General features: G+C 43.5%; 1 protein-coding gene across 1 annotated transcript in view; it reads right to left on the reverse strand.

Annotated features, from left to right (window-relative positions):
* PEPD (peptidase D) overlaps positions 1-18101 on the reverse strand; it is a 339112-nt gene that overhangs the window by 47465 nt on the left and 273546 nt on the right. Inside the window, exon 12 of the mRNA XM_056525786.1 lies at positions 12323-12471. Within this exon, the coding sequence (XP_056381761.1) occupies positions 12323-12471 (149 nt within the window). The remainder of the gene's footprint in view (positions 1-12322; positions 12472-18101) is intronic.

The following is an 18101-nucleotide window of genomic DNA, read 5'->3' on the forward strand; positions in this document are numbered from 1 at the left end:
TGCTCCAGGGGAAGAGGCGCAGCTCAGTTACAAACAATTAAGATGAGTATTTAACCTCCAACATGACAAGCAACATTGCCTGCTACAAGGCAATGTCAGTGCTATGCATCTCCCAATAAATCAAACAGTTACAACAATTTCCACAACCATTCGCTGTTTGTAGTTAGCAATATTTAACTAAAAGTTACCCCCCTGAGTGCATGGGCACATTAAGAGGTACAGACTTAGCAGTCACATCCATGCATGGTTGTCTCCAAGACATTGCTCGTGCTGCACCAGTTCTCTGGAATGCGATACCCCAAACGCTTAAACTTATACCCTACATTTACAGTTTTAAACATGCTCTAAAGACACATCTCTTCAAACAAGCCTATAGCATCCCATAATTGGTCTCCTCTACTATTAATTTGCCCCCTTTTGAGACAGCAGTCTCCCCCTATGCTCTTTGCACTTAAAGGGGTACTCCACTGCCTCAGAGTTTTGTTCTGAACACTGAGTGCAGGCGCTGGGGCTCGTGACATCCCACCTTCAATGCAAGTCTATGGGAGGGGGCGTGGCGTCATGCCTCCTCCCATAGACTTGCATTGTGGGGGCGTGGCCGTGACATCACGAGCCCCGGTGCCCGTACTCAGCGTTCGGAACCAAATATTCTGAACGCTGAGGCAGTGGAGTACCCATTTAAGACATTCATAGATTATCTACTGACTGGTTCTTCCTCCTTAATGTAACCTACCCTATTTATTAAACATGGCTGGACCACTGCATCCTTAAAGCACTTTTTGTCTTTTGTCTCGAACCAATTACTCATAGTCTGTAAGCTTTCGCATGATGGGCCCTCACTCCTGTTTGAATATTTAGTGTGTAATATTGGAAAACATTGCCTGGTCAAATGAATAATATTAATATCATATTATTTTTCTTAGAAATGAAAACTCAAATGATCAGAGAAACTTTAAACAAGACATGGGCATTGGTGCTAGATAGCCAGAGTCAGGGGTTTTCCTGTGCAAGGGTGTCAAAAGCATAAAGAGAATGGCATGACTGAGCAAAAAGATCAAGAAAAAGAGGATTCTGGGGACATGAATCATCAACAAAAAGGGTCACGGGTTGATGCCAACTAATGTTCTAACTAATGTGCCCAAATGCACAACCTATTGTCCCTTAGCACAGATAGCAAACCCCAACAGCAATGAAACTGGTTGTGCTTGAAACAAAAAGGTAATTTGGGAAGAAAAGCTCAAAATCTGCATGCATGAGCAGTGAAAGCCTGATCAGAGGAATCCAGATTTCTGTTGTGACATCCTAATGGGAGGGTCAGAATCTGTCAGGACCTCCATAGAGTAGCTATCTTGTTTGCATGGGCCAATATTCCTGCAAAATGATTTCAACACTTAATGGAATATATAATATGCCACAGTGAACTTCTGCAACCCTAAAGGCCAAAGGATGTCCAATGCCCTACTAGTCATTCTGCAGTTTGGTATAAAAAGAACATGGTCGGCGAGTGACTCAAGGCCCCATCAAACCTTTATATATTAGAATTAAAACAGCTATGGCTGTGTCCTATTGCCCCTTGAACCTCTGTGATGAATAATGAGTTTTGTAAATTGGATAGGTCCCATTGCAATCACTAATTGTACAGCCAGAGTGAACTGTTTTTCTTACAGCGCTCCTGCAGTTAGAATAATGCATTACAGTCTAAAGACTAATAGGGGGCTACTTGGGTCACACTCACCATACTATTTTTCCTTAAAGCACACTCGCGGGGGGGGGGGGGGGGGGGGGGGGGTCGGTTGCGCGCATGCGCGCGGCTCACGGGGAAGGACAGAAGTAATGTCAGCTCCGTGCCGACCGCGGTGTTACAGCCTTCCTAAGCGCCTTTATCGGGCTCCTTCACACCGGGAACGACTCCTTCGACAAGGGGAATATGCCCCGTTCCCAGCACAAGGGACGAAAACCGCAATCCCAGAGGCTATCCCAATCTATTCCGGATATATTCCGTGCGGTCTCGCAGCTCAAGATGGCGGCGTCACGCAGTGGCTCTCCTGCCGAGAACTCTGACGAGGAACCCCATGATGCAGCTGCTCTCTCACCGGCAGCTATGTTTCAGAACATTAAGAAACTATTCCAGACGGAGCTTGCTAAGGTGGTCACTGACCTCTCCTCACAGCTACGTGATCTAGGCCAGTGGGTAGCTTTAGGTACAGAGAAAACACATTTAGCAGTGGACTGTTTAATGTGGCGGCGGTGGTGGCCAGTCTAGGAGACTTTGATTGGTCTGCTATGGGGGTCGGGGGTAAAGTATTACTTAGCGTACTGTTTGATGTTTATTATGGTTAAGCTACTGTCACACAATGTCAGGGGTGTTAACTCTCCTGTGAAAAGGAAGAAGGCATTCATAGATTACGCCAAACAACATCCAGAGGTGTTGTGTCTCCAGGAGACGCATTTCTCCTTAACTTCTACCCCCACTTTATTTCCACCGCTCCTACTCACGTTACTACTGCTCCTCTTTTCAGACCAAGTGTAGGGGCGTAATGACTTTACTCCACAATTCTTTGCCCTTTAACGTTCAGACTGAATGCAGGGATTCTGAGGGGAGGTACCTGATCTTGTTGGGTTCACTTTATGGTAAAACATTATGTATAGTGAATTCTTACTCGCCTACAGATAAACCTTTAAATTTTTTTTAGCATACTGTGTAAAAAGCTTGAGAACCTGGTCTTTGATGAACTGATTTGGGCAGGAGACTTCAACATGGTTTATAATGGACGGCTTGACCGTTCCTCGCAGGCCCCGTTTCGACGATCAGGTTGTCAACAAAAATGGTTACAGAATCTTTTCGCTGCTCACCCTTTAGCAGATGCACGGAGAGAGCACAATGGCATTTCAAGAGGCTACACCTATTACTCACCTGTGCATAGAAATTACACTAGAATCGATTGGGTATTGGCTACCACTAATACATTGATGCTTTTGCTCTATGCTCGCCATATTCCATCAGCATGGTCTGACCACGATATGGTGTGTGCCTTGCCTTGCCTTGTGACCTTCAGCCCCACTCCACTTACCCTTTTAGGTGGAGGTTGAACGAGGCGCTACTAACCATGCCTAGAGTACAGCAACAATTGCAAGATGAACTCACATCTTACGTTGACTCCAATGTTGGTACATCTTCAGCCCTCATTGACGTGGTTGGCTCACAAATCTTATATGCGAGGCCGAATCATTGCTTTGGCCAGTGGCATTAAAAGGGATCGCACCAAGATGCAGATGCATTGGAGGCAAGGTTACAGAGACTGACTTACGCACACCAACAGGACCCCTCACCCTATCTATTCCAGGCCTTGAGAGAGACCAGGTTGCAATTGGACGCATTAATTTTCCACTAGAGTGGAGAAAGCCATACGATGGACTAAGGCAACTTATTATAAGCTTGCTAATAAAACCAACAGACTCTTGGTGGCGATGTTGTGTAAAACGACGTCATTTAATAAGGTCCATAGCCTGCAGTTGCGACCTGGTCTACGGACTTCTATGCTGCATTTCACACGTACTAAACACAACTTTATATTGCGACTGACAGTGACCGACCGGACTCCTCTTCTCTTACTTCCTTTCTGGACTCTGTCTCTTTACCTGTTCTAACCCCTGACGCCAGAGAAGCTCTGAATGAACCATTTACATTGGAGGAGGTGTTGGAGGTTATCTCCCGGGCCAAACTAGGCAAGTCCTATGGACCGGACGGTCTTACGGCTTCCTATTATAAAAAATTTGCTACAAGTCTGGCCCCTCACCTGTTACGCTTCTTTAATAGTCTCCGTTCTGGCTCGGAAGCCCCGAGTGAGTTCCTTGACGCAATGGTGACTGTTCTTCCCAAACCCAATAAGGACCATTTGAGCGTGGTGCATTATCGACCTATATCACTCCTCAATGTGGATGCCAAATTATTGGCATCCATCTTGGTGACTCGACTCAACCTCTATCTCCCAGGCCTGGTTCATCAGGACCAGGTGGGTTTTGTACCCGGCAGGCAGGCACCCCATAACATCAGGAAAGTCCTGGACCAGGTGCACCTGGCTGAATCCACATCGATGCCTTTGGTGGTCCTGGCCTTGGATATTGAGAAGGCATTTGATTGTGTCTCTTGGGAATATCTCTTTGCCACGCTCACCAAATTTGGATTTGCTGGTCCATTCATCAGTGTCCTCTCCAATCTGTACTCCACCCTGACTGCCTTCCTAAAATTACCTGCTACAGACCCGGTCCCAATATCGGTGGGCCGGGGGACCCGACAGGGCTGCCCACTGTCACCGGCCCTCTTTGCGCTAGTGATGGAGCCGCTGGCTCAGTTGATAAGAGATCACCCTGATATTAATGGCATGGCTGTGGGCACCTTGGTCTACAAGGTGAATTTATTTGCAGATGACCTTTTACTGACACTAACTAACCCCCTAATCTCGCTCCCCAACGTCTTCCGGGTGCTGGACGGTTTTGCCGCCCACTCAGGTCTGCGAGTTAACATCACGAAATCTGAAATAATGTACTGTGGGGTCCCCCTCCCTGTTAGGCAATCTATATAACAAACGTTTCATTTCCGTGATTCCACGGAGGGGTTGCTTTACCTTGGCATAACCCTGACCCTGTCCCTGCGCACTTTATACAGAGCTAATTATCCCTGGGTATTCTAATCTATTAGAACAGACTTGAGACGTTGGGCATTTCCCTACGTGTCTTGGCTGGGCAGAGTGAACATAAAAATGGTAGTCTTGCCTAAGCTTCCTTTTTCGCACTCTGCCCATCCCCATCGTCCGTAGGGAACTGGATGCACTACAAAAAGATACCTTTACCTATATTTGGTCGGGCAAACAGCCCCGTATCTCTCGTGGGTGGGTGGTCTCTCTGTTCCCCATTTCCTCAAGTATTACTACTCAGCAAGACTGGCACAATTAGCACTGGTCAATGCCAGGACGGGGGCACACTGGTGGACCCGGCTGGAGAACACATTGCTAAAACCACTTTCCTATGAGGCCCTAATGTGGAGTACTGGTCCTGTTGCTAGTAAAGTCCCCAGCTTGGCCCGAATGGTTCTGCATTCTTTAGCACTCTGGCGTCAGGTCCGCTTTAAGTTCGACCTCCAATCTTCCTATACCCCTATGACCCCTATACTTTCTAACCCTCGATTTCCTCCTGGACTCTCTCGACAGGCTTTTCAGTGGTGGATTGACAAGAAACTTACTAGGATACATGACTTCATAGATAACCGTTCCTTCCATACTCTCACCTCTTTGACGGACAGATTTGACTTACCCCCCACTGAATTGTTTAGGGCACGCTAGGTTTTCTCCTTCATACGGACACAGGTTGCCATGCCCCAGAACCCACGGCCGACATTTTTTGAAGTGTTTAACATTTATAGACCACTAGCGACTGGACTACTCTCTCTGTTGTACGCACATCTTAACGCTCCCAAGGCAGTCGGTAAGCTCCCATTCATGATGGCATGGGAAGTAGACTTGAATGTGACCCTGACGCGTGCCCAATGGAATGACTGCTGTGAGACTTCGAGTAAGGGCAGTTGGCAGATCCCGTTGACGGAAACTGCATTGAAGGTCTTTCACCGTACCTACATGGTCCCGGCTCACCTCCATGCCTTTTGTCCCGACATTTCCCCGCTCTGTTTTTGAGGCTGTGGCCAACTCGGGACCATGTATCATGTATGGTGGTCCTGTCCGGTGGTAGTGGGTTACTGGGCTAGGCTACTGGACCTCGTGGTCTCATTGCTGGGGACCGTATACCCAGAACGCCGGGTCTCTGGCCTCCTAGAATGCCACACTGACAGTTCAGATTGGCCCAATTCATTATGATGGCTGCCCGAATCTATTTAGCCTCTCAGTGGAAGTGACCCAACTTAGATTTCTTTAGGGTTATCGATAGGGTGAATGTCATTGTGCTTAATGAGAAACTGTCGGCAATAAGGGACGATACGATGGAGAAGTTTAACACTCTTTGGGAACCATGGTTATCCTCTACATATTGTTCTCACACCCATCACTGTTTGAGCTTGTATTGATGGAGTTACCTGTAAGCCGCTCTTCACGATTGTTATGGGACTGGGCCGCCACCGCTTGCTACTATTAGTCTTTTCTTTATCTCCGCTGCGAGGTATTTATTTGATGATGCATATATTTGTAGCTATGTTCTTGTTTTGTTGGCCTTGTAGGCCTATTTATCTTTGCCAATCTTCTTGGCTATTTTGCTGATCTTTTATATGCTTCTGACTGAACTTTCAATAAAGCTTCACTGTTTGACCATTAAAGCATACTCGCCAGATCCCACAAAAAAACTAAACTGTTAAATGTTACTGAGTACCTCATCCTGATCATGCACATATAATTTTCCTATGTCATTCATGTGTATCATCCTTTGTCAGTCCTGTAATGCTGAGACTTGAAGTTCTGGAATAGTTGGAGGTACAGTGTTTGGATAACTCTTTCTTGCAGCAGTGTTGCCTTCAGCTGTGTGCCTACAGCTTTTGCGACTACAATTCCCAGCATGTCCAGACATCGTTTGACTGTCCTGGCATGCTTGGATTTGTAGTTCTGCAACAGCTGGAGGCACATGTTTGGAAAAATTCTGTTTTACAGCAGTATTGCTGCAGGCGGTGTTCCTCCTGCAACCTTGTCAATCAGCCATCTCGTGTCCTTGACCCTTTGAAACACTCATGTTGCTGTGTGACTCATCAGTGTCCCAGGAGGTATGGGGACCCCTAGTGGTGGGATTTTCAAAAGGCAGTTTTCTTTAATAAAATGTGAATTTTTGAATGTTTTTATATGTGGCAGTGCCCATTTAAGACATTTTAGAAATGACTGAAGGAAAGACAGCAAAGGAATATTTAGGGTCATTCAGAGGGATGAATACTTTCCAGTCTTTCACAACTAGATGGGTGTACTCCATCTATCAATGCCCAGATCTGTCTGTCAATGACAGTATAACTCAGTTGGAAAACTTGTTGCAAAATTTGCAAAGAAATGAAAGAACTGCCAAACAATCCTTCTTTTTTGGTCCTTTAAGACTATTAAAAAAATAAATAAATAAACAAATGGCCATGTCAGCTCAAGACAATAAAAAATAATACATAAGTGAGTAACCACAAAATATTCAGCATTTTACCCGTAGCTACAAATCAGCTGACATTGCAATGATGGAGAAATTATGCAAAATTCCCCAGTTTCCCTCACTAGGTCTGTGGCATTGATACACAGAGTCTCTGAAGGCTTAATTCCGCTTGGACATTGGGATCAGTTTCGACATCACTGGCCACCAAGCGAGAATGGATTTTTATGGGATTTATAAGACAATAAAAAAATAAGCAGTTCTATTTATGAATTGAGTAAAAACAAATAGAAAAGTGGAGGAGCTGAAAGACTGTAAAATATTCTGTAGTTGAAAATAAAAATGTAATACCCCTGCCGATCAGCACAATGAAGGTGCCATGGCATAGATGCTACATTCCACCTAAAACTGTGGTCCCTACATTGTGCTGATCGGCAGTAAAACTACTCATATATCATTGATGGCCTATACTTTTTAAATAAAAGCTTACAGTGTCCTAGTCATTTAAAAAAATAACTTTTGACAATGTCACAGACACGTGTCGAAAGTTTTTTGCCTTTTTTGACAGCCCCACAAAATTACAATGGGGTCACAGGACAGAGATCACTGCGAGCTGAGAGTTTGAAGTGTGCTTGTTCTATTGATTGTGGGGGTCTCAGCACTGAGCCCCCAACAGATCAAAACTTTTAAAGATTTATTTGTAAAATATAAAATGTTTTTTGACCAGGACACATTATAGAATTTGTTCATAATTAGAAAAACATGGCTGCAAGAAAAAGTGTCACACTTGTCAATGTTGTATCTGGATCTACAGCCCAGCTTTATGAAAGCGAATGATGCTTAGCTGACATTATTTGTGGACAGGTCTGGTCCTGTATGAGGAAGAAAGTAGCTGAATTTTTCTACTTTTAAAAAACCAACCCCTTTAAGAACAAAAAAAAATGCTTAAATGAATTATATATATATATATATATATATATACACACACACACACACACACACACATACACAACTGACTGGTTGTTATGGACAACTTCCCGCATTCCTCCGCAGGAGATGTTCTCTTCTATGTACTGAAAGAGGATAAATACAAAGTGAGAGCAGTTTGGAGAACACTGCAGGAGGTGTCTAGAGATTATAAAGTTATTAGGGTACAGGGCTCTAAAACAACAAGTTTTATTTCTCAACTAGGATGAATCACTGGTCTTAGAACTGGTTCCAGTTCTATCACTGAGAAGAGGGGCAGATTATACAAAGTACTCGCTCTGATCATTGGTATTTTCCATATAGCATTGTCCCATTGGCAACACACAAGGTCCACAATTCAAGTCTATTGATTTTTAATGCTGCTGGTTGGAAAATAGAGATTGTGTTCTCAGGCAAAGCCTCCTTTTCTGCTTTGTCTTAAAATCTTCCTAAAGTGAAAGCTTTGTGGTTCCAGTCTGTATTACATATATATCCCTGCACTACTTTTATGAATAACTCGCAGCTCTGCTTTGTACAGTAATATTCCTTGACAGTCTGGCACTGCAATGCAGGATCATCTGGAATCTCCCAAGTTCAGTGAAAGAAGGTTGAGAAGGAAGAACTAAATATAAGACTCTAGTAATTAAAGAGGTTATTGCAATCAATGTTAGATTGGTGGGGGTCATCTCCTGGCACCTCTGTCAATCAGCTAATTCAATGGCAATGGCACTCCTGCGTGCGCTGCTGCCCCTTCAAACAGATGATTGGCAAGAATGTGGGGGAGATGGATATTACTTTTTTTTTGCCTGATTGGTTTGTTCCAATTCTAGTAGGGGGGAGGAGTGCATGCTTTGAGATGCTGGTTGCTCAATGGTTAAAAACAATGGGCTCCCAAGATAGCCGCACTGCACCATAAGAACTTAGGGAACATAGTGTTACTACAAGCATTGCACGATTTATGTAACTTTCATGTGTTTGTTGTTTAATATTTGTTGTCTAAAATGTAATACAAATTTGATTTGAAATGTTTTTTAGTCTTGCTTTTATTTATTTTATTTATTTATTTTGCTTTGGCATGGTGCATAACCACGGTTAAAAAAAAGAAAAAAAAGAGAAAAGTATTATGGTTCTTGTACATGCATACAACATACATTTTCAGTAGAGTGATGAAAGTACATTGGTGTTTTATTTGTAAGGGTAGAAGACCTCCAAAATACCTTTTGTGACCAATCCAGAATATATGGTTATCTGGCTCCTGTTTGTATTTTTACTTTGGATGTCTGTTCTGAGCTTCAGAAGCAATACTAAATTTAATGGTAAGTTTATTGCTGCATACAGCTGTTCCTACTATTAAAACAGCTGACAATGCATTTCAACACATTGTAAGTCAACAGATTCTGACAACAAATCTGGCAGCACATTATGGTTTCTGGAGTGTGAACATAGTCTAAGGCTATATTCACACTTCACGTCCTGCTCCATGCATTAGAACGTCAGTCAAAAGGACAGTCAGGACTGTAAAAAAAAAATGTTATACAGCAGGTGACATTAGTCATTCTCCATCACATCTATGTTTTGTTTATCTGTTGGCTCATTGATTTTCAGTCATTTATACATTGTTTTTTAGTTTACAAGTTTATTTTAGATGTTGCTGGATTTTAAATGACACTATTACATGTCAAGGAACACAAGATTTCAGTGCTGGCTGCATCAGTTCAGAGAAAAACAAGACTGAAGGCACTTTACCTGCTGTTCCTCTGGGTGAACTTGTTTTGTCGTATAACGCCTGCTTACATCTATGAGGAGGGGGCCATTCATCAACCAGTAATCAAAAGAAAATGGTGACAGCCACATCCTCACTATAAGAGTTAAGAGAGCAACGAGGACTCTATCAGAGGTTACATATATGTTGTCTCCATCGGCCAGGCGGTGGCCTGTTTCCTGTGACAGTCTGCCAGCCTCAGTGAGCCCCACTGACGGGACCACAAAATTTATAGCAATGGTAATGTGCACAAGACGACTTTTCCAGCATTTTAAGTGAAGAATAGGATGACGTGTAAACAGCCAGCAGGAATCCTGCTGCAGGGAGGTAACACAGATCGGAAGTCACTTGCGACAAGAAGGCAGAAAGAAAGACGTGTGGTTTCAGAGCAGGACGCTGAGAGAGAAATAGGTCAAAACTTAAAGAAAATACATCAGGGCTCATGCTCAGTAGTGATAGGTAACTGTGTCACATCCACAGATATATTGGTTCCTTCAAAAGAAACAGTCGTTGATTCTCTCCAACAGCAATGAATGTTTTCTTTTTTTGTTGTTGACATAATGTTGAACATCAAAAGAGAGAATGAAAGTTCTTTACCCACACAGCAAGACAAGAACAGATGACTTAGTAATAAATGTATTCTTCAGTATCTGCCACCATCTGCCAAACATTAACCGTTCTAATATACTTCATAAAAAATTTAATTTCCTTTTTACAGAAATCATGGCTTATAAAATCATGGCTTTGTCCAAGGTGAAGTACAGGCATGAACAAAGTCCAGTAAGGCTGCCTTCACACTTCGTTTTTACATTACGGGTGCCAGATCCGGCTGGGGGAGGGGCAAACCCGTATGTGGTTTCCTGACCGTACCTAAAACCGTAGTATACTACAGTTTTAGATCTGGTCACAAAACCGCATATGGGTGAAAAATGAGCCGACCGGAGTCACCGTTTGACTCCGGTCGGCTCATTAAAGTAAATGGAGTTAAGCGCTGGTCCAGCTGGGGTACGGGAGAGCCCGGTTTGCCTCTCCCCCAGCCGGATCCGGCACCCGTAATGTAAAAACGAAGTGTGAATGCAGCCTAAGTGAGGGTGGGTTAGCACTCCTCTGTGCTCTCTCCTGTCCGACAGGACTCCTCTGTGCTCTCTCCTATCTGATAGCACCCCTCTGTGCTCTCTCCTGTCTGATAGGACTCCTCTGTGCTCTCTTCTATGTGATAGGGCTCCTCTGTGCTCTCTCCTGTCTGATAGCACTCCTCTGTGCTCTCTCCTGTCTGATAGTACTCCTCTGTGCTCACTCCTGTCTGATAGGACTCCTCTGTGCTCTCTCCTGTCTGATAGTACTCCTCTGTGCCCTCTCCTGTCTGATAGGACTCCTCTGTGCTCTCTCCTGTCTGATGGCACTCCTCTGTGCTCTCTCCTGTCTGATAGCACTCCTCTGTGCTCTCTCCTGTCTGACAGTACTCCTCTGTGCTCTCTCCTGTCCTAACAGGGCATGCTGGGAGATGTAGTGGGGAAACAACTGGAGGCATACTGTATAGGTGAACACCGTGATGGCCGCACATCCCGCTCCCCGTCGCGACGCTCAACTCCCTCCCCACCCCCCCTTAGTTCACCTATTCAGTGTCCCTCCAGCTGTTTCCCCACTACAACTCCCAGCTTGCCCTGACATCTATTGGCTGTCAGGGCATGCTGGGAGTTGTAGTGGGGAAACAAATGGAGGTATACTGTATAGCCCGCAACCCCCCTGGCCCCGCTGCGCCACTCAACCCACTAGCCCCCCGTCCCCCCGCAAAAGCATAAGCATTGAAAACAGTCACATTGAGAATTTGACCTGTCGCAGGGAGCCGGGGCCGGCGTGCGAGGCCAGGGAGCTTGCGCGCGTCCTCTTCCTTCAAAGCGCTCGCTCCCGCCTGTCTGATTGACAGGCGGGAGCGAGCACCGCAGTGAATGAATTCCGACTCGTTGCCAGGCTTCAACGAGTCGAAATACATTAATGATGTCACTGCCGAATGCATTCGGCCACTAGGAGGGCGACCCCTAGTGGCCGAATTTAAAAGTTATTTTAAACTGTTTTAAAATCACTTTTTTTTAAATTAAAGTATATTAGAGATATGTTGTAGTACTTAAGTACCACAACATGTCAATTTTTTGATTTCATGACAGTGCCCATTTAAAGGTCCAGCTGCACATGTGTTCTGTTGTTACTCATACCTGATAATCTTCTATGGCAGATTTGGGCTGTTTTGCACTCATTGTTAGGTTGATTTTCCTCAACCCCTTCCCCTACTCTTTTCTGTACCCTTCACCCACCCCATTTATTTTTTGTTTCATGAAAACCTTTTGAATGGGGAGGGGGGGTACTCATCATTTCAACAAACTTTCTTCATTCAAACGACCAGTAGAGGTCTCAGCACCCAGACTGCCACTGATACTGTCACTAAAACATCTTATTTGATAAGACGCGGTCCTGACTTACCTGGTTTCAATGCATTCATGACTGCACGGGATGCCTTCAGCACAGCCTCATAAATAGCTCTTTGGTCGGCAGTGAACTTCCCATTGGCAGGAAAGGAACAGGTAATGTCAGAGCTGTAGCAGTAATATTCTCCTCCCATATCAAACAGGCTGCAAGAAAACAACAGCAACAAATTAAACAACAATAAACATATCTAACTGTTGTCATATGACGTCAATATGGACAACATGTCAGAAGCATGTTGGTAACTGCACATTCACAACTTGGGGCATGCTGCTTAACAGCTTGAGAGAAGGGTTCAGCAACTTGACCTGAATAAAAAATCTTGAGTTTTTTCCTCACAGTTTGTGGATGATTCTTTATTAAACATATGCTCATAAACTAGCCCAGTCAGTTCCATGGCTTCCTGGGCACAACACATGTATATCTCCCTACAATAGGCCCTCTAGATACTAATATATCTATAGCGGCTAGTCTGTGCAAGAATGTATTCTATCTTTGTCACTCAAAATCGTGGGACTAATGTGGTTATGTAACGAAGTCTAAACAGGAGAAAAATATTGGTGAAATCAGCCCCCCACCCCCTGCCATTGTTGGATATCACGTGTCTCCATTCTTTCATGAAAACAATCCATAAATGTATAGACTGTAAAAATTTCGATCCATTTGGTTAGTTTCATTTTTGCTTGGATTCTGCCACGATCTGAAAAACTGGATGCGACAAATGTGCTTTCTTCCTCCCTGCTACAAATGGTGATATTTACGAGTGCAGATATTTTTAGTGGTAGCAGTCATCCAGTTAAAATACTATTACACCCATACAGCACAGAGGTGCAGACAATTTATGTTTTTAAGGTAAATATCAATTACAACCATTTATGTTTTTAAGGTATGTTTACACGTTGATAAATCCCAGCAGGTTTCATGCTGCAGGGAATCAGGGAGTTTCACTACCATCCACTCTAATGGGTCCGATGGCAGTCTGCAAATATGCAATTGTGGATTTTCCGTGAAGACATTGGCATGAATGGTATCAAAACTCACTGTAGGTCACTTACCATGGAAAATCCGCTGCCAGTCTTACTACCACTCACTTCAATGGGTCAGCTAGCAATCTGCAAAACTGCTACTGCGGATTTTCGGCAGATCCATTGAAGTGAATGGTAACAAAACTTGCAGAGGATTTCCTGCAGCGGAAAACCTGCTATGAGTTGATCAGCGTGCAAAAGTACCGTAAATGGTACTGCTGGAAAAACTAAATTTACATAAGACTAAGTTCACACTAACATAATTACTTCTGATTGTAACAGAGTCATAATAGCTACAATCAGCCAGATCCATTTTTAAATAGATACTGGTCAACCTCATAGACTTACTGTAGGGTACATTAGGTTTGCATTGAGTGTTTATATTGACCCTGTTCTAAAGAAAGAAGCAAATGTGACCTGCAGACCCTTACACATAAAAGATTATGGCTGCTAACATGAGTAATTCCTTGTCATCAAGGCCAAAAATATCACCAGTAATGGGGTACAATTCCTGAAACACAGAAGACATTTCGTTTTTTAATAACTTTGATCACCATACTGTACACGGCACCACCAATACACAATTGTGTGCACAGACATTTGTTAGTATTTCTACCATCAGTCATTTAGTGATACGACAGTAGCTAGATTTACACAGCAGATCATTTATGGTTATGAATATTGATTCTATGTCTGAGATCACGACACCAGTCGATAATAGAGAGAAGCAATCCACAAATCCATGTGCCAGGAATACACATGCTACTATTATTAACTACACACAGGTACTGGTCACTGCGGCAACAGCTGCTGATATTACTGTGCCAAAACTATGGGTGAAGGTCACATGTCCGGGAGGGCCCCACTGTCCAGGTGATAGAACTGGAAAGGGTATCAGTGCCTTGGGGGACGCAGGTATTACTTACAAATCCCTATGATCTAGCATGGTATAGTTCCCATAGTTCTGTACTACACTGTAAAATAATCTGTAGTCAGCAGCAGAGATCTAAAATTTTGTAAAAATTTAATAATTTATTTGATTTTTGGTGTCTTCATGGGGCATTTGATATTACTTGATAATCCAGCCCCTTCCTGTTAATTCCAGATTAAAGGGGTATTCCGCCCCTAGACATTTTATCCCCTATCCAAAGAATAGGGGATAAAATGTCAGATCGCCGCGGTCCCGCTGCAGGGGACCCCCGGGATCCCCGCTGCGGCACCGCGCTATCATTACAGCACAGAGCGAGTTCACTCTGTGCGTAATGACGGGCGATACGGGGGACGGAGCAGCGTGACATCATGGCTCCGCCCCTCGTGACATCACGGTCCGTCCCCTTAATGCAAGTCTATGGGAGGGGGCGTGATGACCGTCACGCCCCTCCCATAGACTTGTATTGAAAGGGGCGGGCCGTGACATCACGAGGGGCGGAGCCGTGACGTAACGATGCTCCGGCCCCTGTACTGCCCATCATTACGTGCAGAGCGAACTCGCTCTGTGCTGTAATGATAGCGCGGTGCCGCAGCGGGGATCCCAGGGGTCCCCAGCAGCGGCACCACGGCGATCTGACATTTTATCCCCTATCCTTTGGATAGGGGATAAAATGTCTAGGGGCGGAATACCTCTTTTAGAGTACGTTCACACGTACAAAGATTTGATGCGGAGGATTTGCTGCTGCAGATTTCAATGTAAACTTAATGACTGTGCCCAGCTTCTAATCGGCAGTTACAAATCCTGCGCATCAAATCTGCGCAGAATCCTAAAGGAATGCACAGAACGTACCCTAAAGGAATGCACAGTGTATCCACCTACATGACTGCATGGGCACTACTGCAAAATAAAGGTTTTCCTGGTTGATCGCTGACAAAACCAGTAGTAAGCCCATAGTGACAGGTGAGTGTATAATGTCCACATAATATTATAAATCAATTTCTGCAGTGACATTTCTGGTTAGAACCTGAACACAGAAATGTCTTCCCATCTCACATTGCTGTCAAAGGTCTAGTTTATGCCATGAATGATGGCATGGAAGATTATTGAGGGGTGGGGGTGTGTGTGAAAAAGATTGACTTTAACTTCCTTACTTGGTCCTAAAGTATCTATTTTCCACACTATAAATGACGACTTGTCACCTGAACACAATTACATCATAAACAGACTGGACGACACATGATAAGTGTTCCTAATGGAGAGCTGACTTCAAAACTTAATGCAGAGATGTAATAACATGATGTCTGGTAGCAATGAGTATTCATGACTCAATGAGAACGTAGAAAAGTCAAAGTCCCAGAACTTACCAAGTCATGCAAGAAACATTATTTATTGAAGTTTTAAATATAGGGGAATACAAGTCATGTTCCAGCAAACACCTTGCTCTCCTGTTTACCGTTATATGTGAAAATTCAATAAACAATGCTTCTAGCAGAACTTGGTGAGTGCTGGGACCTTGTCATTTCTACCTACCTTCACATGCACCACCGCCGATGGAGTGCTGACAATTATCTTAATGAGAATGAACAACCCATGTTCTGGCATGAGTGCACCTATGCCTTAAAATAATAAAACTATCAGCACTTAGCTAAAGGAGGTTTTCTTATAACCATGACATCAAAGAATAGGATATTAACGATAGAAAGTGGGGGTTTAACCATTGTAAAGAGCACCAATCTACAGAACAGGATCCTCTGTCTCTTCTCACCAGGTTGGGTGATGAGTTAATAACAGTAATCAAATTTAACCTATAACCCTACTGTTACCCTACTGGATACAGAGGAAGACAAAAAACTAACATTATAATGCAGATACCAACTGCCCCATACCAGGGGAAAAAGTCCTTCCCAACTCTTATATGGCAATCAGAATAAATCCCGGGATCAGCTTCCAACCTCCAAAAATCTAATGACCATACTGTAAATTAAAGCATCCAGGCCCCCCTTAAACTAACAATCACCACATCATATGGCAAAGAGTTGTATACTTTTTTCTGCTTTTACAATAAAGAATTCTCATCTTTGATGATTGTGAAACCTTCTTTCTTCTAGACGTAGAGAATGTCCTCTTGACAGCTTTATCCTGTGGTTTGCTATTTAGTACATAGCTGTACAATTTGTTAATACAGTCCAAGTGCTTAACATTTGTATGAAGAGGCATTTGTATATGCCTATTATCATTCCATAATATTCAATGGGAACAGAGTATATGTCTAATCCTACTCCAGGTAATGCTTGTCCCTTTAATGAATGACTATCACGGAGATTGGAGTTACTGTAGAAGGGGCTGTCAAGTAACCAAGGAAAAAATGGGCGACAACCAATATGATTGCATCTATAGCTCCAAATAGTATTTTCCCCCACTATCCTAGACCACTAAGTGGCAAAACTCCCTTATTAGGCAGTGGTGTGTTACAGCATAACTAGGCATAATCGTCATCTAGGAGTTAATGAGAAATGGGAACCTCTGTAGGAGTTTCTACCAATTTAAGGGGTACTCCGGTGGAAAGCAATTTATTTTAAATCAACTGGTGCCAGGAAGTTATACAGATTTGTAAATTACTTCTATTAAAAAATCGTATTCCTTCCAGGACTTATCAGCTGCTGTATACTACAGAGAAAGTTCTTCTCTTTTTGAATTTATTTTCTGTCTGTCCACATTGCTTTCTGCTGACACCTGTGTTCATTTTAGGAACTGTCCAGAGCAGGAGAAAATCCCCATTGCAAGCCTTTACTGCAATGGACAGTTCCTGACATGGACAGAGGTGTCAGCAGAGAGCACTGATAAGTACTGGAAGGATTAAGATTTTTTTAATAGAAGTAATTTACAACTCTGTTTAACTTTCTGGCACCAGTTGTTTTAAAATAAATTGTTTCCCACTGGAGTACCCCTTTAATGGCTGGTACCATTATGCACCAAAGACAAGGGTACTCGATATTGCAGGTGTATTTCCCTGAGTGTATCTATGGGAGGTATGGAATGTTAGAATATGAGTCTTTGGACACAAGTAGTCACCTGCATATCTTATCTGTGTCCCCATCCTATCAGCATTGACAATCATCACTGTGTTGTGAAAGCCGCTTGTGTTGGTTCAGTGCTGCAGTAAAGACTCAGATTCAATGCTTAAATATTTGAGGCCCGTGGGTGCACACAATATTCCAGCTCTCAATGGCAAATAGATGATAACTGGATAATATTTAGCACAAAACACTTGTTGATAAGCAGATGTGCCAGGAGTTAGTTGCAAAATAAATTAACTGTAATTGGGAAATCATTCATTGACAGCTAATGAATGGAAGAGCTGCTGATGGAGGCGGCTGTTTAATGCCATGTGCACGCACTGTACTCTCCGCTCCTGTATTACTAAACTCTACAAATAAAATGTTCAATGAAATCAGTAGCTGCAGACACTTCACCAGCTGCAAGGACTCCGCTAACAATGTCTAGCTAATCCAGGGCTTCCCAGGCTGGTCACTCTCACTAATAGCCAAATCTGGGAGCTTCATCTGCAATAGAAGACCCCAACGACACCCACGATCTTAGGTACATCAATGTATTTGCATAGAAGTCTTAACAGGAGTAAGTACAACTGAAATGAGAAAGCTAATTTACTGTGCCAGAAGCAATATTCTCATCCACCCATGCCACTATTGTTGAGGTCCCGGAAGCTCACATATGAAGAGCTATTTGGGGTCTCTCTATTTTATGGCTGGTTTACCTGAGCCTGTGACTTGGAGGAAACCCTGTGGTCACTGGTGAAACT

Source organism: Hyla sarda, chromosome 6 (assembly GCF_029499605.1).
Source record: "Hyla sarda isolate aHylSar1 chromosome 6, aHylSar1.hap1, whole genome shotgun sequence".
In the NCBI taxonomy this organism is placed as follows: domain Eukaryota; kingdom Metazoa; phylum Chordata; class Amphibia; order Anura; family Hylidae; genus Hyla; species Hyla sarda.